Consider the following 27,659-nt stretch of genomic DNA (forward strand, 5'->3'; position numbering starts at 1 on the left):
TTACAACTTCTCTATATTAGCTTGCCAGCCAGCCTTCTGTTTAATTACAGTTTAAACTTAAATGCTTTAAAAAAAGAAAAAATCTTTATCCCTTTTTCAGTATCTCATTTCAGTGCCCTCTCTGCTTTATGAGTACATTTTCTTAGCCCTTCTTTTTTTCTTCTATTGCTTTATGAGGAAAACAATATTATCTTTGAATATTAAACATACAGTAGGACATAAAGAACAATGAAATCCCCAAATTAAGCTTTCTATCTTGTCATGATTTACAACTCCATTTCAGTTTTTCCCCTAATAGCCTACCAAGATCATGATAAACTGCTCCATATAACCCCTTTCCATCAACAGAGATTAAATTACTGTGTTGGGGTTAAAACCAGGAATTGTTTAGGGAATGATAAATTAAAACCTTGATAGTTCATAAGGAATTTCCTAGAAAAGATGACTCTGTGAATGAGATTAAGGGGAATGTGCTATGAAGGGCTAGGCAGCACTGCAGAGGGCCAGACCCCTAACTGTGTTTAGCTGTACCTGGTGGGGCACCAACAAATAGCTCCACCTGGATCCTGTGAATAAAGCAAGACTAAACTGGCTGAATTAATTCTGTATTATACTGGGGAGTTGTGAAGGTCAGAAAAAAGAAAAGAAAAAAAAAAAAAACCCAATGCCCCTGTAGTGGATCTGTTCAAATTATCACTTACTTATTTACTTTCTGTGAGATAAGAATTAGGAGAAAGCAAAGCAGGCACAAAACTTAAAAGAATACAAAGAAGTTTATTAACAGACCTAAAAGGAAGGGGAAAAAAAAATCATACCACACCTTCAGAACACCTCTCCTCCCTTTCCCCCTTTTCCCACTGCAAAAAAACAACCCTTGAGACGTTCAGTCAGTTTACCACTTCCACAGTAACCTGTTCAGTTCATTTAGGGAGAGGAGTCTCTCTTGCTCATGCTATGGAGACATCTCCACAAGAAGTTCTCTCATGGCTTCAGTATCACGAGACAGGCGCCCGGGTTGGTTCTCTGCTCGCATGTGAAAGTCCCTTCCCCCAACTTACAGCTTTCTCCACAGCTGCTTTCAAGGGTCCAATCTTGAGCTACTGGAGTACCATTTTAAGGTTGAGCTGTTCAAAACAAAGGTTCTCCTCACCCATGTCTGGTTCTTCATCTCTAAGAATAGAGGCCCTCCCCCTTCCCTGGGAGCAAAAAGGGTCTTCATCATCTTCATCTCTAGGACTATCTCTGGGAGCATCTCTAGGAACAGAGGTCTTCTCCTCCCAGTTGGTGCAAGAGTCCCCATCGCTTCCATCTCTCCCTGTTCAAATTTCTCATCAAATTACAGCTGTGTCAGCATCTGCCTATCTCAGCACAGGTGCTTTTGCTCACTACTGCAGTCTGAATGCTCCACCCCCCCATGCTTTCATGAAATTACAACGGGTACTCTGATATATCATAGTCTGTCACCACCATAACTTTACAACAGAATTCCAGCTTTCAAGCATCTCCTCTTTCTCCTCCCCCAGGACCCCAGCTCTTCTTTCTTTACTTAATGTCTGCAGGCTTCATCTGTTCTGGAGGAAACCTACAGCACTAAAAGGGTTAATCTCACCCGGGCCCGCAGCTGGAGTTCGCTGATCGCTGTTGGTCACATGAGCTTTGCCGGGCAGCGGGGCAGCTTCAGCTGAATCTTTGGCTGCACTGGGGGTGATGTGTGGAGCCGGGCTGCGCCGCCTGCACGCAACGGGGCTGTGGGGGGCCGCGGATGGGACAGGGCTGCACGGCTCCAGGGTGGCTGTGGCCCAGCCCTGGACGGGCCCAGCCCAGTTACCTGTCCCAAAGCTGGAAGCAAAGGAGAGCTTCCCAGGGTTTGGCCATTCTTAAATGTGGACCATATAAGGCAGTCAAAATTCTAAGTGGCTTAAAAAATTGTCAATATTCAAACTGGCCAGCTGATAGGTTCTGTCAGGTCACAGAGGAAGCTGTAAGCACCTCTGCAAGAAAATCACTTCTGGGACTATGCTTGCTAACCCATGACTGTCCCAAAACCCCTGCCCCCATTGGTTCTTCTTTTTTGCAGGTAAAAGATGATCAGGATGGTAAAAATAGCAAGGTGTCTATAATTTATTCAGTTGTTTTTATTTTAGGTTTTGGTGCCCCAGTTAATAGATATGGTGTTCAGGGTTTCTTTGAAAAAAAAAATTTCAAACTTTCCCTGCAGATAGGGATTTTTTGACAAGGGCTTTGTGCTGAGTGTCTACTTTAATAATTCTGTGAGCTGTAGTAAAAGAGAGTTACAGTAAACCTGAAGCTCAACCCGAGCATCTTTTATTTTCTTCCAGTGCCTAATGTCTGTAATTTACATAGTCTGTAATCTACTCTCAAGACTTTTTTCTCTTTGTGAAAAAAATGCTTCTTTTGCTCTTTTAATGAGACAACTGTTTGCTGCATCTTGTATTATGGACAGGTATTGCTGACAAACTGGGAAAATTTAATTTGTAGTTTCATTTCTTCTCAGTTTTGAAAGATGTGATTATTTCTGTTGATTTTTTTCTGAAGATTATAGGTCTTCAGCTAGAGAGCTTTGAACAGTAATTATTCCTGTCAGGATGAAAGAGAGAATAAATGGACTTGTAGGTATTTGCTGTTTACTTTGATAATATTCAGCCTTGCTCTAAATGTCTTGTCATTATGTTTACAAGATAAAGTAACCTCTGTGTTTTGGCACCAAATTTTGCTGCCTTTCTTAATGTGCACAGTCCAAGCTGTCAAAACAAGTAACAAATAGATTGAAAAGGAAGCACTGAAATCTGTAGAAGACCTGGACAAAAACCTCTTTTTCTGACTGAAAAGAGAACTGAGCACATGAACCAAGGAGACTTTTTCCATTAACACTCTTCCCTGAATTTCCATGATTGCAAAGGTGCTTTAGTGCTGAAAATCAGAACTTGCATTAATGTTAGATCTGATTTATTCCATATTTTCCTGTTAGATAAAATTAGTTTCTATAAATAAATAGACCTGCGTGTTCCAGGGTAATATCTTTTTACTGTGTGGTGTAATCTCTGTAAGTGCTACAGCTCAGATATTCCAGGAATGCACATGGAACACTGACTGCTGGACACTGTGCTTACTGCATTCTCATAAATATTGCTGTAAAGCATGTTAAGAGTTGTCACACATCCAAATCAGCGCTAGACAACTCTCAGTAAACGTTTTGCTCGCATTATGTGGATCTAAGTTGTTTCAGGCAGAATTATATTAATATCCTAAAGTCAGATATCTTCAGATAATATGAAACAAAATACTATTAAAACCTGTGAGATTGTAAGATAGCTGTTTCATTTACCCCGAGGCTTTAATTTGGGGCAGTAACACAGAGGCCATACCTGTGACTAACTGGATTCTTGCTGAAGTTTTGGAGGAAGGCAGATTTTTTATTTCCCTTTGTAGCTTGGTTTTGAAACCTTCTCCTTGTACCTTACACTAGGAACTTTAATGAAATCAATTTTGTGCAGGAGGCTCTCTTTCAGTGTGAAAAATGCCCTTGCAGGCTTGATACTGAAGACATGATTTCTTGTGAGCATTAACTCATGCACTAATAAAGTAATAGCTCAGGTGGGGCTGCTCTACACAGGCTCAGTCCCAGCAGCCCCACAGCTGTTTGTGGCTGCGCTGATGCATTTCCAGTGTGGGGATAACTGAATTTGAATGGACTGAAGGCAAACATCTTTTACTTTGCTCTTCTCTATGTATTAAGACTTTCTCATTTACCTAGTTTAATTTCATGAAAACTGGTAAGGATCAGCCGGGCATATTTTATCTGTCCACAGAGGGCGTTATGTTTTCTTTTACCTCAGTACATTAATGGCTATTTCTGTTTGTTTCTAATTTTGATGTAGCAGAGTCTTTTCCTTAATTTTCAAGGCTTGTCTTACCTATTACCTGTATTGAATCTTTTTAAAAATTAGTTAACACATGTAAATCATAAGGAGTTGGACTGTGATGACCCTTGTGGGCCCCTTCCAACTCAGGATATTCTATGATTTTGTAATTCTATAAAGTAGTTGATTCACATTATATTGGCTTTCATGAAAGTAGATTTTTCTAATAGCACCTAGAAGTTGATGCAGGTGTTTTTAACACCATGAACCATGACTTGTTCACAATCATTTCTTTCAGCAGCTGTCCAATAGCTTGTTCTGAGATGAAGACTGTATAGTACTGATTTTGCTGTATGGGACTGATCCGGAAAGCAGTGATGGTGTTTTCTGGCCCGATGCCATGGCTGGGGTCACACCAGGGTGTGACAGGTTTGGGTTCAGCCCCTGGTGTGTGACACTGGGCCAGTGCAATGTTTATTCCTGTGGTTCACCCCTTCCAGTGGGGAAGCAGCAACACTCTGCTGCTGGCAGAGGATATTGTGGGAATGCGTTGGCGTCAGTGCTGTCCGCTTGAAGGTTAGCTGCTTAACTGCTCAAAAATAGCTTCCTTCCCTTGTTTTGTTAGGAAAGCAACTATTTCATTATCCCATCTGGGATTAATGGAACTGTTTGATGAGTCTGGTTGGGAGAGAGGGAAAGAAAAGCCTTCCAGGCATTCCTTTGGCTTATGGCTTATCTCAGCTTTAACAAGTGACACAGCAGCACAGCACTGACCTCCAGAGAAGGATGCTGACCATGTTTGTACTTGGTAATTCTACTGCATCCAGCAAAGGACTGACGATATCAGCAAGTTTGCTCAGCACAGGGGCTGTGGTACGTGGCTCTTCATGAAGCTCAGTAAAACTGACCACTAAGCCCCTAGAAAGACAAGACATCGCCCTGAGAGCCCCATACCTACAGATCCAATGTCTGTCTCTGATTCTAAATTTTTTTTTCCCTGCAATGACATGATCAAGATGCACTATATCATATTCCAGAAATTTGCCCTTGTAATGTGTGGTCTTGCCAGGATTTGGAATGGAAAGCTTTGGCTGAGTGACAGCCTTGGTGTTACAAGCAACTACTGGTAACTGCCTTAGCATTGGCCGGGCGTGGCTCACAGGTTAATGCCCACTGCAGTCTCATTTGCTGAGAACACACACACACTATAGGCACTGTAAACACCAGAAGTCAATTCCCAGAAGGCAAAGTGTTGGTTCCTCTGCAGTTAGAACTGCACAAGAAGTTAAGAAGTGCAGTTGCTGTACCCTCTTCTGCCTGACTTTTAGGCTGTTACACAGACATCGCAATGATCAATTTCTCATCAGGTTTCTCTTGGCACTCACACCACTCTTTACCAATTTTTCCAGGCCATTCTGGCTTTTTAGGATATAGGATCAAGTGTTTGGGCACAGGTAGAAGTGCTGATTGGTTTTAAAGACCTTCAGAACATGCTGCACCTGGGCTGGGAAATTCCAGACACCAGCACAGACTGGGAGAAGAGCTCAGGGAGAGTAGCACTGCAGGCAACTTGGGGGTGCTGGTGCATGAGAGGCTGGGCATGAGCTGGCCATGGGCACTTGTAGCCCAGAAAACAAATGGTGTCCTGGGCTGTATCAAAGAGGAGTGGCCAGCAACTCCAGGGAACTGACTGTCTCCCCCTACTCCGCTTTCATGAGACCCACCTGGAAAGATAACCACTACCAGCAAAAGTTAATACCAATGTTTTGAACACAGTATTTAATGTAAGTAACTACACCAAGGTAAAAACACATCTTTCTCTTGATGTTCCTCACTATCACCTTACTCTTCTCACACCTGAACACTGAATATTGTAAATAAAAATAGCAACTGGCCGTAGTTCTTCACAAATTCTGTCACTAGACTCTTAATCTAGGTCACACACATGTGTCTGTCACAGGGTAGTGGCCTGCAGGAGCCTGGAAAGGCCTTTGCCTGCAACTGGCAAAGGCAGGGGAAAAATGTGACAGCTGAAAAAGAGCATTATAACAATCTGAATATCTGCAGAAGTTAGAAAAACCCAGACAAGACAAAATTAACATCTGGGAGACAGTAAGTTATTCCTCTGGATATGGAAGAGGTCCCTCATTTGTCAGGGCAGAGAATTTCTTTCAAAACAGTTTTTTTCTAGAGCAAATTTGATGTCAGTAGAATTTGCAAGCTGGAAAAAGAGCAAAGGGGTTATCTTTCACATCCAGTTTTAAAGAACAGCTTTCAAAACTACTGGGAAACATTTACACACTCAGCATTTACTGCTGTAATAAACTCGCTTTCATTTTTAAAGCCAAGCATCACCATGTGGGAATTCCACACACTTGGTATCTATAGCTCACGAAAACATCTGTATTTCCCTCCTTGGTGCAGAGATGATTTGAGTCTCAACCAGAATACTTAAATAGCGTAGCCATATTTAGCGTAACAGCCTGCCATTACTGTGCTGCCATGGGTATGATCCTCACACCAGATCCTTCTGCACAGGTAGGAGCAGATCACAAAGACAAAAAGGCAGAGTGACCATGGTTTCTCAGCCCCACACATCGAGAATACAGCTGGATTTGAAACAGTCAACCTCTCATGAATTCCTACTAAGAATTTGTTAAAAAAAAAAATAGACATCATAACAAATCAGAAACACTAGGGCTTTGCACCTCAGCCTCACTGAAGGGGAAAAATCCAAAAGTGGGCATTAACTAGCAACCTAGGAAAGAGACAAGCAAGAAAGCACACTGATACAGTTAACTCATTTTTCTTCCAGTATTAAATTCAGAGAGAACTTGAAGTTCTACATGAATGAAGGCTCTTGCACTGGGATATAAATTGCATTGACTGACATTCCAGATTGAGCAGCATCTCAGAATGTTTCAATAATGGCTGTTTTTCATGACATATCCTGCCTGCACACAGCTGTTCAACACTCCAGGGTTGACTTTAAATGTTCATAGTTCATCTATTTGGACGTTTGCACTTCTAAGAGTCTACTCCATTTACAGAAGTGCTGCTGGAGAGAAGCTGATGCTTACCAGGTGAACATTCACACCAAGAACTGCTGCTAATTCGGAAAAATTTTGCTATCCATCAGTTAAGGAGCCATCAAACACACGGGGAGCCTCATTGGCCAAAGCAGGATATATTTCATCTTGCATTAGTAGTGAAAGGCGAGTAACTGGGAAGACATGACAGAACATTTAAAGGACACATGGTATCTTGTTTGGCAAGTTTAGTAGTGCTGCAGTTGAAAATAAAAAGGATTTTGCTATCACTCTCTTGAATCATGGACCTCAGTTTTAACATTGTGATACACGGACTGCTAGATCAGTGTTGTGCATGCAAATCACTAATCTCATGATAGATTAAATAAAAAGCTAAGTCCAACTTACAGATTTTAAAAACAAAACCTATTTCAAATATCTCACTTCAGTGCACAGCACAAGGTATGTAAATTTTGCTGGAAGTTGCTGTTTCCTAGAGGTAACAATTTTTACTACCAGCATTGGCTTGACTTTCTTAAAAGGGCACCAGGATCAAGACAGCCAGTCTGCTTCTAAGTTTCATTGAAAAGAACAGTAAAGCCTGCAGTAAGTTTCAAAATGACATGTATTTTTTTAGATTTTCTTTATTGATTCAGGAATATTTATCTAGTTCTTTCTGTGTGATACAACACTGACCTGAGGTACCAGTGTTGTGGGGAGCATGAACCTACACTCAGCTCGCTACCTACTCACTGCAGCTTTGAAATTTTCAGAGGTTGAAGGATGATGATCAGGGACAGCTTCATGGTCATACAGCATTATCGGTAAAAAAAAAAAAAAAAGGTAAAAAGATAAAAGGATGTCTGTTTGGCTTATGAACAATCAGTTTTGAGACAAATGGGGGTTGGGGGGGAAATGTAAAATCAGTTACCTGGAACAGTAACCAAGCCATAAGGCTTCAGGATCTGCGGTGATGAAAGTCACCCAAGGCTCTCCACCACCACAGCTCTCACCATGAAGCAAAGCAAGGGATATATGAAAACTTAATTGGAGGGAAGGATTCACAAGCTGTCATAAAGCACAAGTCCTTCTCTGCAAAGTTTTCTCAGACCCTGCTTACTCCCATCATCCACCTGGAAAATGTATTTGACTGTCACGCTCCCCATCCTTGGGGGCTGGGGAGCTCCTCCACATGGATCAGACTGTGGGCAGTCACACCAGGCACTCTCCAGCACACAGGGTATTGCCAAAAGCAACTTCTGCTTTGCAGTCATTAGATTTAACCGAATAGGTTAAAAGCAGATAGTAGTAATTTCAGAAATGAAATATAATCCCCCAAGCCTGGAATGTGCAAGACTGGTTCAGGATACTTTAGAACAATCCAGCAGAGAGCCACTGAGAGTTTGGGATGAATATTTCAGCTGTGACTATTCCATCACTGCAACCAATGCCAGAATTTGGCACCAATTGTACAATACGCCGTTGGGCTGTACCAGTCTGGAATCAGAGTATCACATTCAAACCTATGAAAACCTTCCTCACCTAGCAGGTTCTTTCCTGAAGTATTCCATACTTTTCCTAAAAAGAAAACCAACCCCCACATGCCTAAACTTCTTTTCCTAAAACACTTCCAAAAAAATAAGAAGCCTTTAGTCAAAGACAAAGCAGCACCTGCATTGCAAATCTTTTAATTCTCAGGAATTGTGGTTTCATTTCCGAAGCAGTAACAGAACTGCACTGACTTAATTTTTAAGCAAACCTGGCAAGAGAGCTTTTGTTAACTTCAAGAGAAAAGGACAATTAATTTTATCTTCAAATACGTGCCCGGTTGTAAGTCTTGCCTATCTGGAAAATTACCTGCACAGTTTTTTGCGGTTTTTTTTACTCAATACATTAATGTTTTGTAGAGAGACAAAATATTTTCTGAAGCAGAGTTGCGCTCCTGAAAGAGGCTTTTACAGGTCTGGCCTGGCTTTACTATCAAACTAGAACATGTCACAGTCACAGACCCTCCAGCTAAAAATTAACAAAGCCCCTTCTTTAACAACTTCACAAGGCTTCCACAAAAAGTCAGGTGACCCATTGAGTACACACCACTTTGAGTGCACCTGTTCAGACAAAATCAGGTATCAACCGCCTCCTTCCAAAAAGTGCATTTACAACCAGAGATGGTGCAGTAAGGAATACACAGCATTTACCTATCACAGCATGGACTAAACTGACTAGAAGCAGCAGCACTAAATTCCAGGAATACTTACCAGACCACAGGACAAACCATCTCTCCAAGAGCCACAGGTTTAAGACATAGTTCACTGCTGCCAAAACCAAGTAATCCTGAGGAATAAATCAACCAGTTTTATGCAATTCAGGCAGATCCACCTCCTCATGACTTCAAGGAAACAACAAAAAATGGTGACCACCCGTTGTTAGACTGGTGTCTTTTGGCTCTGTATTGTTTCCATTAGCACAATATACTTTACAGGTACCTTAACTTTTCTATGTTTGGGTTGTTTTTTTTTTTTAATCAGTTTCAAATGCAATGATTTCTAAAGTGAAAAAAAAAATTAAAATACAAACCTCTCCTGAAATTGTGATAAACTCAACTTAGCAAAAGGAATGCAAAATGAAATTCTTACCTATGTGTATTGACTGAAGGGCAGCAGGTTTGTCAGCAGGAAGGCACTGAAGAACCTCCAGTGTGTGTGAACACAGCCCAGCAGGGGAACAGCTCTGGAGATCCTGAGGTTCGAATTGTGGGGAGCTGATGCCATTGAGGCGATGGAGAACACAGCTCTAGAAAATGTCTGCACTCGGATTTGTGATCTTCCAACTCTCCACCCTCTCCCAGAGCAGTGCCTTTCCAAGAGGCTAAAGCAGGAGAGGGACTTCTGTGATGCAGACACTCAGCACTGCTGATGAGCAGGAATCCAGCTCATCATCCAGGCTACAGCCCAGAGGTGCTACAGAAGATAGAGCAACTCCTTCAGTACCAACCTTCCACTCAAAAGTAAGGGAGAAGTGCTAAGGTCAGCCTCACACTCTGAACATGCTATGTCCTGTTTCCACACCAGAAGCTGCACTGAATATCCATCGTCTAAATGGGATTCCTGCTCATTCACATCCATGGGAACAGGATTTGGACCCCAGTTCAATATTCAGCAAAAACAAAAACTCCAAAAGCCCTGAAACAAACTTGCTATAGCTACAGGTTCAAGTGGGAGACCAGAAACAATCAGGCTATGAAGGCCAAAAAAGTCTGTACTTTTAAAAATGTTTCCTACTACATACAAAAACAAATGCAGGATGTGATGTTTGCTTAGTTTTATTAATTTATTTCTGCAGGAATCTGCAACTTGGAGTATGCACTTTCTGGAGGTACCATGCATGCATAGCCTCTGAATGCTTTTATACAATTTCATCTCTTAGTAATAAGTTCATTCACAGCATACACAAATCTAGAATGTAGACACCATATATACAGGATTAAACAAGATCGTGTCTTCTTTTTTTAATGAAAAAATTTAACAGGGTTTCACACAGCAGGAAGTATGGATTAGATACACTGGTGCCACCATAAATAAGTAAGTTTCATGAACACAGTTTTTTAAAATTGGTTTCAAAGGTACTGGAAATCCAGGATTATAATATTGCATTAACTCCATTGATTTCTGATTATTCCAAGAAAAATATTTGCATTTATGGACATAAACAGCAATGAAACCCCCAACTGAAGCAATTGTGGCAAAACTCAGCCATGTCTGGGTTCATGTAAGATTGACAATTTGAAACGAAAACAAATGCAGCTGCACATAGAGACAGTACTGACTGTGAGATGTGATATCTGTGCATGTCTTCCTTCCTTGTGGGATTTGGAGTCACTGAAGTACAGAGCACATCAATTCTGTGGTACCAAATTGGCTGTTAAATTATGTCCAACCATCCACTTCTCATCAGGATAGTCATGTTCACAGTCTAGGGTACACCACTGGATTTTAAAAAAAGAACTATCATCCTGATGACAAGCTTGTTTTTAACATATTTAATATTCTCACATTCTTTTTTAAAACATTCTTTATTGGTTTTATCTTGTCCCCATTTCAACTCAAGTATTTCTGTTTCCGTTTCAATGGATTTTACAATCAATATTAAATGTAGAAGTATTCAGAAATTGAAAAAGTATTTAGAAATTGAAGGGAGAGATGTATAGCTGGGAGAGATAAAGTAACTGAGAGAAAAGTTGGGTTTAAAAAAAAAAAAAAAAAGTGATTCAGTAGCATATCATAATCAGAAAGTACTGAGACCAGCTCTTTTAAGAATTATTACACCTTTTCACCACACCTCCCATTTTTCAAGGGAAACACACACATACCACAGACACACAGATACACAATTCAATCTGATCTAAGACTACATTTTACAAAGTACTTCCTTTTGCTTGACTTCCCACCCCTTTCCTCTTCACCCAAACAAGACTAATAATTACATCAAATTAAAAGTAGATCCAAAGTTCAGGCTTTCTTTTGGTTTACTATGTTCTGAATAATTTTCCACAAGCTCCACTCTAAATAAACTTTTAAAGAACTACAGTAGTATCCTATAATTAAAGGGAATTCATCTTAATAGCACAGTAAATATAAAATAAGCTTTATAAAATTTCAATGAACAGTGAGATCATTTTGAATAACTGAATGTCCAAGTCAGTTACAAACTACCAATCTAGTAGCATGGTTGAGGAAAAGCTCAGTCATTAAGGAAAAAAGAAAACACAAGTAGTGCATTAACACAACAGCATCAGCATCCCACCATTCTCTCACACACACACACACACACACACGTTTTATACAATACAGTGCATTTTGTATGCCAGCTGACATTAGGGTTTTATGTGCATTCAATAAATATTCCATAAACCAATCTTTTTGGTATAATCTACAATTCAGTTGGGGTTTGAATGGCATCACCTGCTTTCAGAAGGAAAATGGATCTTCCAATATTCAAAATACAATTACATTCTAACAAACTAGAAATATTCAAGCACCATGTCAAGTCTTTACTGTTAACGTTTGAGTATGGGCATTTACATGTAAAAGAATACAACAGAAGGGTGTGGTGGTTTTCTCTGTTTGTTTGTACAAGCAACAAATGAGAGTAATTGAAAAAAACGAGGAAAATCATTGGTACAAAGGACTTATTTTTCAATTTAACGGCGCTCACTCATTCTTTCAAAAAGTATCTTGCTGTGGTGGCAGCCTTCCTTCTCTTCCTCTGGTGAAGCTGGGACTAAGATTTGCAAGTCTCCATGTATAGTTATTGCAGTTCAGGGCATTTTTGGACTGAATGCATATTTGCACCTCCTCCTTCAAAAGTAGCATCTATTCTATCTGAAAATGGCACAACTGTATTTTTGCATGACACCCCTACTCTCATTTGCTGACTGTCACTTCAGTTGCTATCTTTTTGTAATTCCAGCAAAAACAAACGCTTCTAGAACTTCACCAGAAGTACACATGAACAGAAAATTGAAATAATACAATGGCAAAGGCATTAGGATAGAAAAGTCATGAAGTTACTGGTATTGTTTGGAGGCATTCATGATACAGCTGATAACAGCAATGCTTCTGCTCATCTGTTTTCTAGTTCTCAGTTCTGTCAAACTGTCCACTGACATGCACAAAATTAATATCTTCCTTTTAATTTCAGCTGACAGTAATTGACAGTAACATTTTTACCCCTTTCCACATGTGATGAGCTCCCCCCACAGCAGTGTAAATCATTAGGAAGGAAGGAAAACTATCTCTGATGCCTTTGACTTTGTTTTGCTCATCAGTGGTGCACAGTGATTGCTGGAGATCTCTTAGCTTATTTAAAATGATCCTGAAGATTTAGTTAGTGCAAGAACATATTGAAAAATGCCAGATAAAATATTGGTTCCTCATCTAAGATCAACAGTTCAGTTCTTACTGTTGTCTTTATAAACTGTGGGGAGAGAAACACCACACTGAGCGATACAGTCAAGATGAGCTTTTCTCCACCCACCCCTTGCAAATGCTGCTTCATTTTAAATAAGGATTCAGACATACGATTGTTCTACCACAGCTTAGCATGTTGTCACACATCAAGTGAACTGTGGTAATTGACAATATGGATGTGGCTGCCATGAGCTAAGAACAGCTTAAAATGAAGTAGTTTAAAACTCTCATGGTAAAGTTAACAGCAAATTTTGCTTTACAAAGTCAATTACCATAACTCAGCTGAAGTGCTTGGTTTCATCTCTGAATTGTGATGAAGTTATACCATAAAAACTCAAATGCACTGTACCAGCCTCTGACCAGCACACAGAACACCCTACTCAATCACACGGTTGTGTCACAGAATCATTCAGCTGCCCAAACCCATGTTTGATCTCGTAAGTATCAAGTGCTTTATTCCAGCAGCCTGAAGCATTCAGACAGATTGAACATCACCTTTAGAATACAGTGTATCATAGGCAGAAAAGTACCAGTAGGATTTTTCAACTCGTCTCATGTTCTTTAACCTATGACAAATATTTCCTGACCAAAATAGAAAGAATGCAGTGTGTAATTTTTCAGGATCTGGCATCTGCTATTTTGTACAGGCTGGTTTATTAATAATGTGCAAATAAACCTTTACTGAAGAGCTGAGTAATTATTTTTCAGCTAACTTTGATCTGGGGCACAAAGTACCTTCTGTGCTGTAAACATCATGAATTCTTCACAAATTGGAAGCTGAAAAGGCCTAAGGAACTGGGAACAAACTCTTCTCAAACACAACCATGGCTGAGCCCAAGTCTTCCAAGCAGAATTGGAGTAGCCTGTGTTTGGCATATGTCACTATGCTGCTGCACAGCACAGGCTCAGAAGGTTGTGTAGAAAAGCATCCTTTGAGCTTGGAAACACGACGGCCCAATGAAAGCATGCAGCAGGATTTTCATCTGCAACGTGGTAGAATTCATTCTCGGTTTATTACCAGTGTTGACATAGCCAGGTGAGCACTGTACAGGCAAACGGGATTGTAAAAAATTACCTCTGATTACACTCTCTGTAACACTCATACAGTTCCTCATTTAGTCACCTCAGGTCACTATTTCAATCAGCAATTTTTTGTAGACATAAATTACCCTGAAAAAAAGCAGCAATTACAAATACCCTTCTCCTTGTTTTTTTATACATTGCAAAATTTACCATTGCATTTACCTGTCTTCTTTTTCAGTAGCTTACAATCTAGAAGCACAGGGAGCCTTTGTTTTCCAGCTAGCTGTGGCCAGGTTAAGTCAGCTCTGGCTCTTCAGTTTTTCTGGTTAAGTGTAACACTTCACACCATTACTAAGAGTCCTATAATTTTCTTTTAAAAAACAGTAGTTGTGGGTTGGTTTTTTTTTAGAGCCACTAAGCAGTAACTATAACCACAGGAATAAACACCAGTAGTTATTTGCTTTCCTGCATACATTCTTCTCAAAATTAATCCTTTCCCATTTTCAGGTTTTGTTTTCTGCTTTGCTCACTGCAATGGGAAGGAATTTAACCCTTAATTTATTTATTTTCTAGTGCAGCAGAAGCAGAAACATCCTAACACATTACTCCCACCCCTTGCAATATGAAGATTGTTGACTGGCAAAGGCCGGGCAGATGGACTGAAAGGTTCCCCATGTTTCCTTCTCTTACAGCTGTTGGCTTGAGAGCCTGTGTTCAACCCAATGCAGCCCCTTCCTGAATTTCAGGTGTATCGTGGCATTTCACACTGTTCACAGCGATTTAGTGCTGGGTGATTTAGGAAGGTGCAGCTACCACAATTCCATGGGGCCCCTTCAAAGTCTTCGTCTCTTGGCTGAGTCCGTGGAGTCTGTTTGGAGCTGTTCTGATGCTCTAAAGAAAACATTTTATTTCAGAAGAGAAGGGTTAATAGTCAAAACCACACTACTGGAAGGTCATCTAATTAAACAGTCTGTCTTAAAATTAACATGGAAATCTTTTACTAAGGCACTTCTAATTCAGTTTGTGAAATCTGAATATTTAAAGTATTTCATTTCTGTGAAGAGTCACTTAACCATAACACCTTAAAACCAAGAAGAGCACTCACCACTGTTAGGTCACTGATCCTGCTAAAGGTTTAACAGCTTAAAACATACAAGTTTGTTATTGGCATTGCAGCACCATCCTGTTAAGGAAAGACTTCACTGGTTTACACACAGTAGTCTATTTCCAAATTTTAAACTACAATAACCTTGCTTTGCCTGAAGGGGAAAACTACTTCTAACTTAGTTCCTTCAAACAGTCTGACAGAAGACATTTTTCTAGCATTTATTCAGGCTGAAAAAGAATACAATCTAAAAATAAAATGACAGGCCTATTTCAAAACAAGACAATTCTTCCTCATGCCTTTGAAGCAGGGATGTATGTATATGAAGCAGCATTTAAGTCTGTTTTCATTCATAAAATCAGTATGTATGCAAATCACATATTAGGTCTTAACCCACAGAAACACTTAGTTTTCCATGTCTCCTGACACCACCTCAAGACCTCAGGTTATCTACTATAAGTAAGGAATACTCCCAGGATGTGGGAACACAGCATGTTACAAAATGTTAATATTTATTAACATTAACGCATACCTAGAAGGCATGGCTAAGATACCCAGCTGCTAAACATCTGTGAACTTATGTCTAACAAAGGCCTGCAATTTGTAACTGCACACAAAGTAATTTGCAGTTGCTGCCCCACCTGCTAAGAAATGCAGCAGACTGCTGATGACAACCTTAGTGCAAACAGTACTTAAATCTTCAGAGACAAACAAAGGAAATAAAAGTAACCTCTTTGCTTAGATGCAAACACTTAGATGCAAGCACAAAACAGCCCGGAAGCTGCACAGTCACATTAGCAGTGCTTGACCTCAACAAATTCCTCGTAAGCCGGGCAGTGTGGGCACTTGACTGCGTTCCATTGACTGGCCAGATGGCAGCATAGAGCACACCCTTGTCAGCCCACCCCGTCTGTCTGCCCACACTTTCAACAGCTGAATATTAAACAGTATTTATTATTTAAGAAAAAAACAAAACCCGATGTCTCAATGATCTCTCTGAATACAGTACAGCGGCCCTAGAACTGATCTCTAATAAGCTGCCAGACAAAACCTGGAAGCTGGTTGTACAAGGCACTATCTTCCTAACCACTAAATAAAATAACTTATTTCATGCCAGTTTTGCACATTATTTTGCTTTGAAATAATAAATCAAATATGGTAGTGTAATTAAGAGAATGTCTTCAAGCATCACAAAGCAACAGTTCCTTAAATCAACCAGATGATCACTGCCATTTAATGTGACCCCAGGCAGCTGCCTTCACACCACAGCTCACTTGATGCTCCCTGCTACCTAATGCAGGCAACTCCTCCCAGTACTACCTTTTCTTTGAGCCACAAGCAGCAGGGCTCTCCCTTTCTTTTAAACTTCCACACAGTAATACTTTTATTACATTGAGGAGTAAGATACTTGCTTCAAAAGAGGGGAAAAATTTCCTGATATGAATTCAAAATTCACCTACAGAAACCTTTGTGGAGTGCTTATCAGCAACCAGAATTTATTTACAAATGGAGTGTCAGGGAGACTGTATGATTACTGATTCAGAAGAGCTACTTCTTTTTTACTAACAAGTGCAGTACATGCTAGTTACAGCAAGAGGAGACACAATATTATAAATCTTATCACACATACCATTTTCAGGAAAAGACCGCTGGTTTTTCTGTATCAGAGCATAGCATTCCACATTGGCTATTTCAGCTCTTTTTCTAATAGGGAATAACTACTTATAGTCAAGGTGGTATTAACAGAATATTCATCTGCAACAATCTGCCTGAGGAAAACAAGCTGTAGCTAGGATTACTGCACTTAGATAAAAGTGTTCTGGTTTGAATTATATGGAGAGAAAAGTTAAATAAGTAGAGTTGCTTCCTGTCACCACAGGGATTTTTTAAAAAAGAAAAAAAACTCACTCAATGCAGATTAGGTGATGATACCTGTTTGTTGACCTACCTTTTTTATATGGCTTTGGTGGCACAACAGGACCAGGCTCTATGTTATCATAGAAGTTACATGCGGCTTTCGGATCAAAGTTTCCTGTCCGAAAAGAAAGAAAGTGTAACTTGAAGGTTATTTAAATGCCTATGCCAGTGATATGAACATCAAAGAAGCTTCTTATTTTATACATATTTTTATTATGACACTGTATCTTAGCTTTTTCACAAGTTTTGTCACATATTTTTAGTTTCCTGTCAATCACAGTAATTTTCAGCCAGACAACCCCATATTGAAAAATCAACTCCAGTGAACATTTTGTATTGCTTTGAAAACATGTGAAACATATGTCTTCCTACAGGATACTTCATTGATAAAAAAGGACTGTGGATATCCTAATTTGTTTGTTTCCATTTAAGACAAGTTTCTGTTGCAAAAAGGATTTTTAAAGACCCTAGTAGATTTTTGTTTGCCAGCCTCCTGGTTGCAACTCATACTTCAGTTCTGTATTACTTGGCCACAGCCTTTGCTAGCAAAAAATTAAAATTTTAAGTAAAGGATCTTTATAAAGGCATAGGTTTTTTTTAATATGCTCTTGATAAAGTCATTTTATGTCACCACTTTCTTGCTACTGGAATTTAACTTGGCCAACAAAAGTATTAGCAAGTCAAGCTTATTAGGTTGCAACTAAAAAACCTCACCTTTTAAAGGTAAGTTGTCATTGCTAATATAAACTAAACTCTAAAAACTCCAAATATTCACATTTAAGCACATGCCATATTAGAATCATAGCATCATTTAGGTTAGAAAAGACTTCCAAAATCATTGAGTCCAACCACCATCCCAGCACTGCCAAGTCAATCACTAACCCATGTCCCCAGCTGCCACATCTGCAGGTTTTTTAAATACCTCCAGGGATGGCAACTCCACCACTTCCCTAGGTAGCCTGTTCGAATGCTTGACAACTCTTGCCCTGAAGACATTTTCCCTAATATCCAATCTAAACCTGCCCTGGTGCAACTTGAGGCTGTTTTCTCTCATCTGTCACTTGTTACCTGGGAGAAGAGACTCCACCTTGCCACAGCCTCCTTTCACATTATTGTAAAGAGCAATAAGGTCCCCCTGAGCCTCCTTTTCTTCAGGCTGAACATCCCCAGCCCCCTCAGCTGCTCCTCATCACACTTGTGCTCCACACCCTTCCCCAGCTCTGCCCCTTCTCTGGACTCACTCCATCCCCTCAATGCCTTTCTTGTAGTGAGAGGCCCAAAACTGAACACAGGATTTGAGGTGTGGCCTCACCAGTGCCGAGCACAGGGTGGCAATCACTGCCCTGGTCCTGCTGCCACACTACTGCTGATCCAGGCCAGGTGCCTTTGGCCTTCCTGGCCCTCTGGGCACAGCTGGCTCATGTTCAGCTGCTGTTGACCAGCACCCACAGGCCCTTTTCCTCCAGGCACCTTTCCAGCCACTCTTCTCCAGCCTGCAGCTCTGCCTGGGGTTGTTGTGACCCAAGTGCAGGACCCAGCACTTGGCCTTGTTGAACCTCATACAGTTGACCTCATCCCATGGATCCAATCTGTCCAGACCCCTCTGCAGAGCTTTCCTACCCTCCAGCAGATTAACATTTGTGTCCATATTCAAATGATGTTTTGTAAAAAGTATCAGTTCAATACCTCTAGATTGAAGGAGATCAACTTCTTTCAGTGTACAGTCAACATTTATCTGGAGTTGTCTGTTGAGGCTTCTCAATCTGGTCATTTCCTCAGGCTAGAAAGAAACATCCCAAAATAGTAATTGTGGGAAAGTCAGCATCTTATTTCAAATAGAAATAACATTGCTATATCTTTGTTAACAGCTTTATTAAAACCTGAATAAAGACAGGGCACTGAAAGAAGCCAAACTGGCCCATTACCCCTAACTCATTTGCCCTCAAAAAACCATTCTTCTATTGGCATGTAATGAGTAAAACAGACAAATTACTTAATACTAGAATTCGTTAGTATGACATTGCTGAGCTCAAGTTTATAAAGCCACACACATCACTAAATTCTGTATAAATGGATGACTTGCTGATGCTACCTTGCATCAAGATGATCAGAAAATAGAATACAAGCTGTAGCCCACATTAACTATTACTCAATTATAACTGAATGAGGTCAAAAGTTTTATTCATTTGCATCAACCCAAGAAGCTCCAAGAAGCCAAACCTTCTAGCCCAGTATATTTAAATCATTCAATGATGAAAGATTGTAATTATTCTTAACAGACTAATCAGTTATTTAAGTGCATATATTTGCATATCATTAAGAAACCCTAAGTTACTGGAATGCAAAGCTTTCTTAATGCTAGCAGCATCAATCACTAACATTTTATTCCAGGATACATTGCAGCATCACAGTCACAAAATTACAGAACATTTGAGGTCGCAAGATACCTCTGGAGGTCATCTGGTCCAACTGCTCTGCCAAGCCTCCAACCAGACTTTGTGCCACTGATTGCCACACTTTTGACCTGGCTGTTCATCCAGTTTCCAATGAACCTAAGTGCTAATCCAGCCCATACTTCATCAGCTTCTCTATAAAGATCTTACAGGAGACAATGTTGAAAGCCTTGCCAAAGTCTAGACAGACAATAACCACTGTCTATCTAGGTTACCAGGACAGACTTTGCATCCTAGAAGTTTACCAAATCAGTCAAGCTTGGCTTCCCCTTGGTGATTCTATGTGACTACTATGGATCACTTTCTTGTCCTTCATGTGCCTGGAAATGGGCACCAGCATTAGCTGCTCAAATCACTTTCCCAAGGATCAAGGTGAGGCTGACCAGCCTGTAGCTCCCTGGGTCCTCCCCTTCTTGAAGACAGCAGTTACATTTGCTCTCCTCTAGTCTTTGGGCACTTTCCCAAACACCATTAATCAACTCAAGATTATCTGGAGTGGCCTTGCAATGACACCTGCCAGCTCCCTTAGCAGTCATAGGTGCATCTCATCCAGGATTATGACCTCGTGTACGACTGCTTTGCTTAAGCATTCCTTGACCTGATTCTCTTCCACTAAGGGAAGAGAATATCTTCCTTGCTTCACACTTTTCCCAGGGTCTCTGAGACCTGGGATTCCTTAAAGACTGTGCCAAGTTTATTCAGTATCTGAAGCCTTTTCCATGTCCTACATAACCAGTTCTCCCATCTTGCTCATCCATGAGCCCACGTTTTCACTGGTCTTCCTGCTGTCACCTAGGTAGCTACAGAAGCCTTTCTTTTGGTCTTTGAAATCCTGTGCCAGATTCAACTCCAGTTGGTCTCTGGCTTTCCTAACCTCATCCTGGCACACTCAGTGCCTCTGCACTTCTCCCAGGTACATCCCTGCCAAATGCTGCCCTGTAGTTAAGCAGCCAACAGCCCTTCTGTGCCTTCCAGCCTACACCAGTGCGCACTGTTTGTGTCAACACAACCAGTAAGTCTGAGCTGATTCGCTTAACAACTGCACACAGTGGAAGCTGTTTCTCAGCCAGATGCATTCCCTTATCAGATCCACACACATTTGAGCTAGAGTCACTTGCAGGTGGAAGTCACAAAGATAAGAAGAATCAACAAGGAAAATAGGAGAGTTCCAACTTTTTCAGGCAACACTGCCAGTGAAAAGTTATTTGGCACATCCTGCACATACCAAACGAGAAAATACTGTCTATGAGAAGCAACTACTCAAACAACAAAATACTGTTTTAAAAACAAAAGTTAAACCTTCCTGCATGACCACCAAGCTCTATATGGCTTAGGCTTATTGAATAGACTTGGGCATACTTTTATTGGTTGTTATGAAAGCAACTATATTCAGTTCTGTGGTCCACAAGAGCACATGCATACAACTTTCTGAAGTTTTGTTGGGAACACTTAAGAAAACCGGACACATCTGGTTCAACTACCTTATGGCAAATCAAGTACTTAAATCGTCTCCAAAGACTGAAGATTTTATACTCAAAAGTATTTTTTGAACAGTACTTTAGTTTCATTAAAACACAAAAAATAAATGTGTATGTTGAATTAAAATACTAACAAATTGCTTACTGTTGGAATTGCAGTTGTACAGCTGACTCTTCGAAGCCGCCTCTGCATCAGATCATGCTCCATACCATTGACTTCGGTTTTCAGGCGTTCGAGCTCTTCTTTCTCAAGCTTCAGTTCCTTTGCTAATCTCTCCATCCTTGCTCGCTGATGTAACAGCAAGGCTAATGTTTTACACAGAAGAAATAGTTACTAGCACATAAAAACCTGGAACACTGAATTCTTAAGTTATGCTTAAGATTCACGAGTGACCTTTCTGGAAAAAAAAAAAGTGATTGTAGACATGCAGCCAAGTATCAGTGGGAAGATGCTTTCATGCCAAATGAACTACCATTTAGAAAAAAGTTCTTCCAGAATAAAAACACATTTTAGACAGTAACTTGAAGTTGTTATTACCATTTTGGTCAAAGCTTCTTTTTTTGCATTTGGTCTTTCTCGTCTCAAAAATACAAAGGCACCTGTACAAGGAGACAGCTTCTCAGGATGAAACAGCAACCTAGTTATACTAATACTCTACTGACAAAAAAAAAAAAAAAAACAACACAAAAACCAGAGGTAAGATCAGATGGTAACACACACTTCATACCTGCTGCTCAACAGCAGCTGACACACCAGCCTTGAGACATTAGCCAAATGTCAGTCCTGAATTGGCTTTTTTTCACTGCTATTACAAACTGTGGTATAACTCTTAAGTAGTCTTGGCTTTTTAGGGAATACTGTAATCCTCAATACTGTAAGTTCCCCAGGGTTCAAAGGAAAAACTATAGAGCTTTAACAAAATTACTAGAGAACCCAGAAAATAAGAAGTTGAGCCAGCTCAGGTCCTTCAGACACTTAATTCTACGACAGATTGATTTCTCCAACCTCTCTCTGCTGCTTGCCATTCCCTCAGTTTCATCATGGTACTGAAATTTATGACTCTCAGTCACAAGCTGATGTTGGGCTCCCAGAGAACCAAAGAAAAGAATTTTGACTAGCTAGAAGATAATATTCAGTTTCCTAAAGAAGAGCATTTCTCAGTATTTCATCATGATGCAAAGCTGGCCAAGTTAATGCGATGCTTAATCCTTTCTGATGAGGCTGGTTTTACGTGATTGAAGTCTGCTAGGACAGAGAAAAATAAGACATTTGATGTGGGTATTCAGACAAACATGCTGCTCATATAACAATGTTCCAGCAAACTGTTTAAAATAAGGACGCTGCAGAACCTGCCAAAAGCTACTTCATGAAAAGCCCCAGCCAGCACTTGCCCTTTTCTTCAGCCCATCCAACAAAGGCAAAGGAAAAGCACGTAATACACAAGAATATTCACATATGAGCTAAAAGGAGTTAGAAAAATAAGCAGCAACATGACAACTTACTGCAAAAGCCTAAGAACAACCCAACCTGTTAGAAGCAGGTATCAGCATTCCACACAAAAATGTAGCACTGTAATTTGGATTTTGTATGGATTCACCAATTCACAACCAAAGAACAAACACCCAAAAACCTAGCAAAGAGTAACACCAGGTGTTTTTATACTTCAGGCACCAGAATTATTTAACAGAACTGTTCTCTACTTTTTCAAGTAGCGTAAGTCATGCAAGCAGAATTAAGAAAAAATGTACAATACCAGACTGAATGATTTTCCACTACTGTTACCAAACCTTGTCTTTGTGTGATTCCTCCAACTTAACACGGTGTGACTACATTTCATAGCTTCACATTATACTCTAGTACAACTCATCAAACATGACTCATATTACAAAGAAGCAGTCAAAGTACAGACACCAGGATGAATTTCTGGTAACGCTTTTTACAATGGTTCACATTCAAGAGAAAATTAAATAAACTTGTTCCCTGTTAAGCTGTTAAATATACTCTTTTCTAGGACTCCTTTGCGGTAGTAAAGTTGTTTTTTCTTCTATAATTTATTTCTATCAAGAGTTCAGAGTGCAGCAATAAAAAAAAGCTCTGGTAGGTAGGTATTGCCACCAATGCAAACACCCCAAAAAGCATATACTCATTATTTTACTTGGTTTGCTTTTCAGATACACAAATCTGGTGGAAGACACAAAGGCAAAACCAGGTTTTACATTTCAGAACATGTTTTTCACAGCTATGCGAAGCTACTTGTATTTTTCTCACATAAATGACAACCTTCACTGAAGCTGTAATAGTAACACTACCAAATGAAGCACAAGGCCTCAGAGTCACAGACCTACTGGCACTCATTCTTACTGAAGAACTGGGTCTAGAGACTTTCTAATTGGGTCTACCAGGTACAAAACAGCTTTGTTGATGAGTTAGAAAAGCTCAAAAGGCATAACTACAGGGCAGCACTATAAGGTCTCACTTCAGCTCTCTGAAGTAAAAAAAAGGCTAGAAGGAACAACAGAGGGATAGACTTTTTTCCAAGCACAAATCCAGAAAATACCTGATGCAGGTTATTATTCTGTCATTACCCAAATGACTGGTTTGAATGCTTGCAGATTGATTCACTTGCTCAATTTTAAATATTACAAATCTATACAAGCAGACGACTCCAAGAAAAGTAGTTTTCAGCTTAAGGTTTAATTCCCCTTTTTTTCTTTACTGAATTACTGAATTCTTCAGTTATATATGGCATTAAAACTATGTTTTATCCCTGTGCAGCAGAACACATATCCTAAAATTTGTCTGCCAATCTCTTCTTCCTCTCTGAAAATTTCAAGTAGAAGTAGTGAACTTTTAAGTTCTTCAAAGTATTATTTTATTACCTTTCAAAAAAATATTTGTATTGACAAAGTTTTTTTAGCTGCATTCTTATCTCTCTCTCCTATTTCATTTAATATTCTTCAATCTAAACCAAATACAGAAGCCAGTACTTCAGGTGTTCTAGAACACTTGAATATGGAACAAATACAAAAAATCATAAAAATCCACATGTAAATTTATGACGCGGTTCTTCAATGCAGAATTCACAAAACTGACACACAGTATATGAATAAACTAGTTATCATTGTTAACTGCAGTGTTTTAAGAAAGTCCCCTAGCATCAAAACCACAGCAACGTTAAGACCCTTAGAAATTCTTTATGTATTAGACTGAAACTTGGCAGTATTTAAAAAAAATCAGAAAAAACTCTGATTTTTGACATAGTTTCGATTTTTCTCTGTACAGGTTCAAAAATTCTCACTAAGTAGCAAAATCAAGCTGAAAATGCATTTTACAATGCCACAATTTGCAGGGTGAAACATTTACCTTGAGTGTAAGCATAGTCGTCTGATCCAGAACTAGAACTTCTCTGATACTTATGGCTTCCTTTTTCTCCTCCAGATCCTGGGATTACAGAAATAGGCTGAATAGGTTCTGGTGCTGCAGAACGCTCTTCTTGGTCCACTAAATTTAAAAGATTCTCAGTCGGTGCTCGACCTACTGTGATTTTAAAAATGGTTGGGTTTGGCTGAGATACCATTACCCGAGGAGACTGTGTTGGTGCACCTGCAGGTCCAGTTGGTTGAGTGTAGGTAATATATACTGGATTAACACTAAATGGAGGTTTGGGTTGTCCTGACATACCTCTGGATGGAGAGCTTGAAGGAGGAGTAGTGGGCGCATACAGCGGGTGCTGGTTTCGTTGAGATGGTTGATTACTTATTGGTGAAGGGCTTCTGTTCATTGCAGTCCCAGGTCTTTGCGGTGGCTCAACTGTAATTTCTATTTTATTCATGGAACCTTTGGATAAACTAGGTCCAGCAAAAGGAGGAAGGTATGATACAGAGTGACCACCTTGCTTTTGAAAAGTCTGGGATGCTTGCTGATATGGATGGGGTGGGACAGTGGAAGGGCTAGGAGGCATGAAAACATGTGAACTCTGATGACTCAGCTGAGGAGGTTGAACTTGGTGTTGAGGAGAGCCAAAGGGAGAGGGACACTGGGATGCCGGTGGTGATCGAAAAGCCGACTGAGGGATCTGGGGTTGTTTTGGAGAATACTGAGAAGGTTGGTAGTTCTGTTGATGTGGATATACAGGTAGAGGACGAGGAGTATAATGTGGAACTGGGCCCTGTGGCGATGAATGCCACTGCGTATTCTGAGGAGTCTGTCGTCCTGAAGAACTTTGAGATGTTTGTCTAATATAAATAGAGCCAGGAGTCCCATAAAGATTGCTTGGAATCTGTGGAAGAATTTGTAGAGCTCTGGGTACACTCTGTCCAGAGGGGAGGTTTTGTGATACTGTAACAGTAATGGGATTTGTACTGTACCGAGGTATGTGCATATACGTGGGAGGAGGGCCTTGCATAGCAGACGTGTTCATTCCTGGTTGTATGGAAGATGGCTGTGGAGGTGGCTGTGGAGGAGGAGTAGCTGCATTTCTATTCTGGTCATTCATGAAAAATGGATTGTAACTAGGAGAAGCTGCCACAACGGCGGGAGCAGAATGTGGTTCTTGAACTAAGCAAATCAGCTGTTTACCTGCCGTGCGCTGCGGGTCAATGTGTCCATCGCTTGAGCTGTGTACCAGTGTACGACCACCATTAAGTTGAGCTCCATCCCCCGCTTGATAGCTGGTATGAGGATGAATACCCAGATTAATGTGCAAAAGGCTATTTCTATTCATTCTGGTGTCATCAGGGCTGTGGTACTCCATATACAAATACTTGTTGCTCTCCTGCGCAAGGGCTCGACAACAGGCATCAAGGTTGTTGTTGTTCTAGGAGCAAGAACAGACACCTATTACTGTCACAGAGCACAGGAAAGAGTCACCACTCCATGTTCAGCATTCAGCTGAGGCCACAACCAGGTCCAGCCTGGACACAACTACGGGTAACGTTTCACACACAGGTATTGTGAAATGAAGATGATATTTGCTACATGGTATGCAAGTAAAACATAGCTCACATGGCATCTGGAAAAATGCTCTGGTAACACTAGTTACACTATGACATATTAAAAAAACCAAGTCCAGTTTTAGGAAAGCAACAGTTACAACTCTTTGCAGGTTCTTCAAGGAACAGGTCTGTAAAATTAACTACTTCTAGTAACAATACAAATCAAATTAAACTAGATCAAAAATGCAAACTCTGGAAAAGCAAAATAAAAATGCAGATATTATTTTAACGTTTATCTGAGTGTCTACTGTTTTCACTTTCAGTTTACTATTTATCTGAGTATTTCTTTCACCTGGAAGTTTAAAAACTCAACATTTTAAACCAGCTTTTATTGGTAGAACAGTATTTAATACCTCAACAATGAAGTCAAAGTACTGCTTGAAGAAGTACTGGTGATTCTGCAAAGAACATTACAATTCCAACAAAATTTAAACTGCCTTTAAGAATTTCAAGCTTAAGGCTAAAAAAAGGTTTATTCAGTACATCAGTGAGAAATCAAATAACCCTTTGAAATGTTTGATTTGTTCTGTGGTGCTAGCAGTTGAAACTATACAGACAATAAATTATTAATCAAATGAGAAATATAACAGAGAATTCCTTTTCCCTTCTTGCCCTCTCCACTCATTTTAGCTTAATGTAATCTGTTAAAAGAACAACACAAATGATAGCTTTTCCAAACAAGTAAAATCACTAGAAAGCGTTCCAGATGGTAGACTTCTTTTCTCCCCACTTTATCATGTAACAGCCTGCCTCAGCTGTGGTTCAGATTTTAATTGTAACAGTAGCTAAAGAAAACAAATTTCACTTTAAGTTCAACTAAATCTGGCTCTTAGCACCCTAACTTTGTTACACATGACCCAAGGTACCTTCTGTGACAGAGAGCACCTCCCTCCACAGCAAGTGTGTACGTATTTATATATAAACGTACACCCCTGCCTTCCTCAGTGTGCTAAAATTGCCGTTCTAAGGAATATACATTAATAATGGCTGCACTTCTATTTTAAACACTATCAATATATAAACTTGTATGCATATTAATACACATATTGCCTTGCAATACAATTTTCAACAGCTTATCCACTGGCTGAACAGTCATGTTACGTTTCTTTTCTCATGGACCTAGTCAGCCTTAATACCAGAGTGAAGATGACTTTCCCAAAATTTCATATGATTTCACTATCAGATGAACACACATATTCAGCATCTTATTTGAAGACTTACTACTGAACATGACAGAAGAGTCCAGCACTTAAATAGGAATAGCTCTCACTCTACAGATAACTTCTCCCTGACAACCTCCCTTCATGCTGAACTCTCCTTCTAGACCTCAATTGTCAGTGGGAATATCCAGACATATCACTAAAAAATTAAGACTAGGATATGTGGAAACCAGACCTTGTAATAACAACCAGCACCACAATGCCAAAACAACAGTCTCAAAAATGTGAACCACTACCATCAGCCACTGGCCATCTAAACAGAATTTCATGAACAGAGCCTTCAGCTTCCTTAGGTCACTTGGTCAGGGTGCAGGTAAAGAGAATGTAGATAGGACAGGCTCCGAGTTGATTTTATCAGGGTATGGAATATATTTGTCATTTCAAAGGACCCGCAATTTTTCACAGGCCTAAAACTCAAAACTAATTTAAATCTAGAGCATTTATTGCAAATGGTTATTGGAAACCAGCTCACACATCTTTAAATATAAAGTGGGTTTGGAAACAAAATCTATACTTAAAAACATAACAAGTATTTGCCGTGCAAAGTTAACTAGCTACCCAGAATGCCGTATTATAGACACAGAACACC

General features: G+C 40.0%; 1 protein-coding gene across 1 annotated transcript in view; it reads right to left on the bottom strand.

Moving 5' to 3' along the window:
• Nucleotides 1-10,254: 10,254 nt before the first annotated feature.
• TAB3 (TGF-beta activated kinase 1 (MAP3K7) binding protein 3) overlaps nt 10,255-27,659 on the bottom strand; it is a 44,589-nt gene continuing 27,184 nt past the window's right edge. The window contains exons 3-7 of the mRNA XM_082279172.1: nt 24,220-25,672; nt 21,001-21,161; nt 18,611-18,704; nt 16,956-17,039; nt 10,255-14,793 (exon numbers count right to left, since the gene is read on the bottom strand). Coding sequence (XP_082135298.1) covers nt 14,645-14,793; nt 16,956-17,039; nt 18,611-18,704; nt 21,001-21,161; nt 24,220-25,672 — 1,941 coding nt within the window. The 3' untranslated portion in view covers nt 10,255-14,644. The remainder of the gene's footprint in view (nt 14,794-16,955; nt 17,040-18,610; nt 18,705-21,000; nt 21,162-24,219; nt 25,673-27,659) is intronic.

The sequence above is a fragment of the Coloeus monedula genome, assembly GCF_965178545.1.
Source record: "Coloeus monedula genome assembly, chromosome: 3".
In the NCBI taxonomy this organism is placed as follows: Eukaryota; Metazoa; Chordata; class Aves; order Passeriformes; family Corvidae; genus Coloeus; species Coloeus monedula.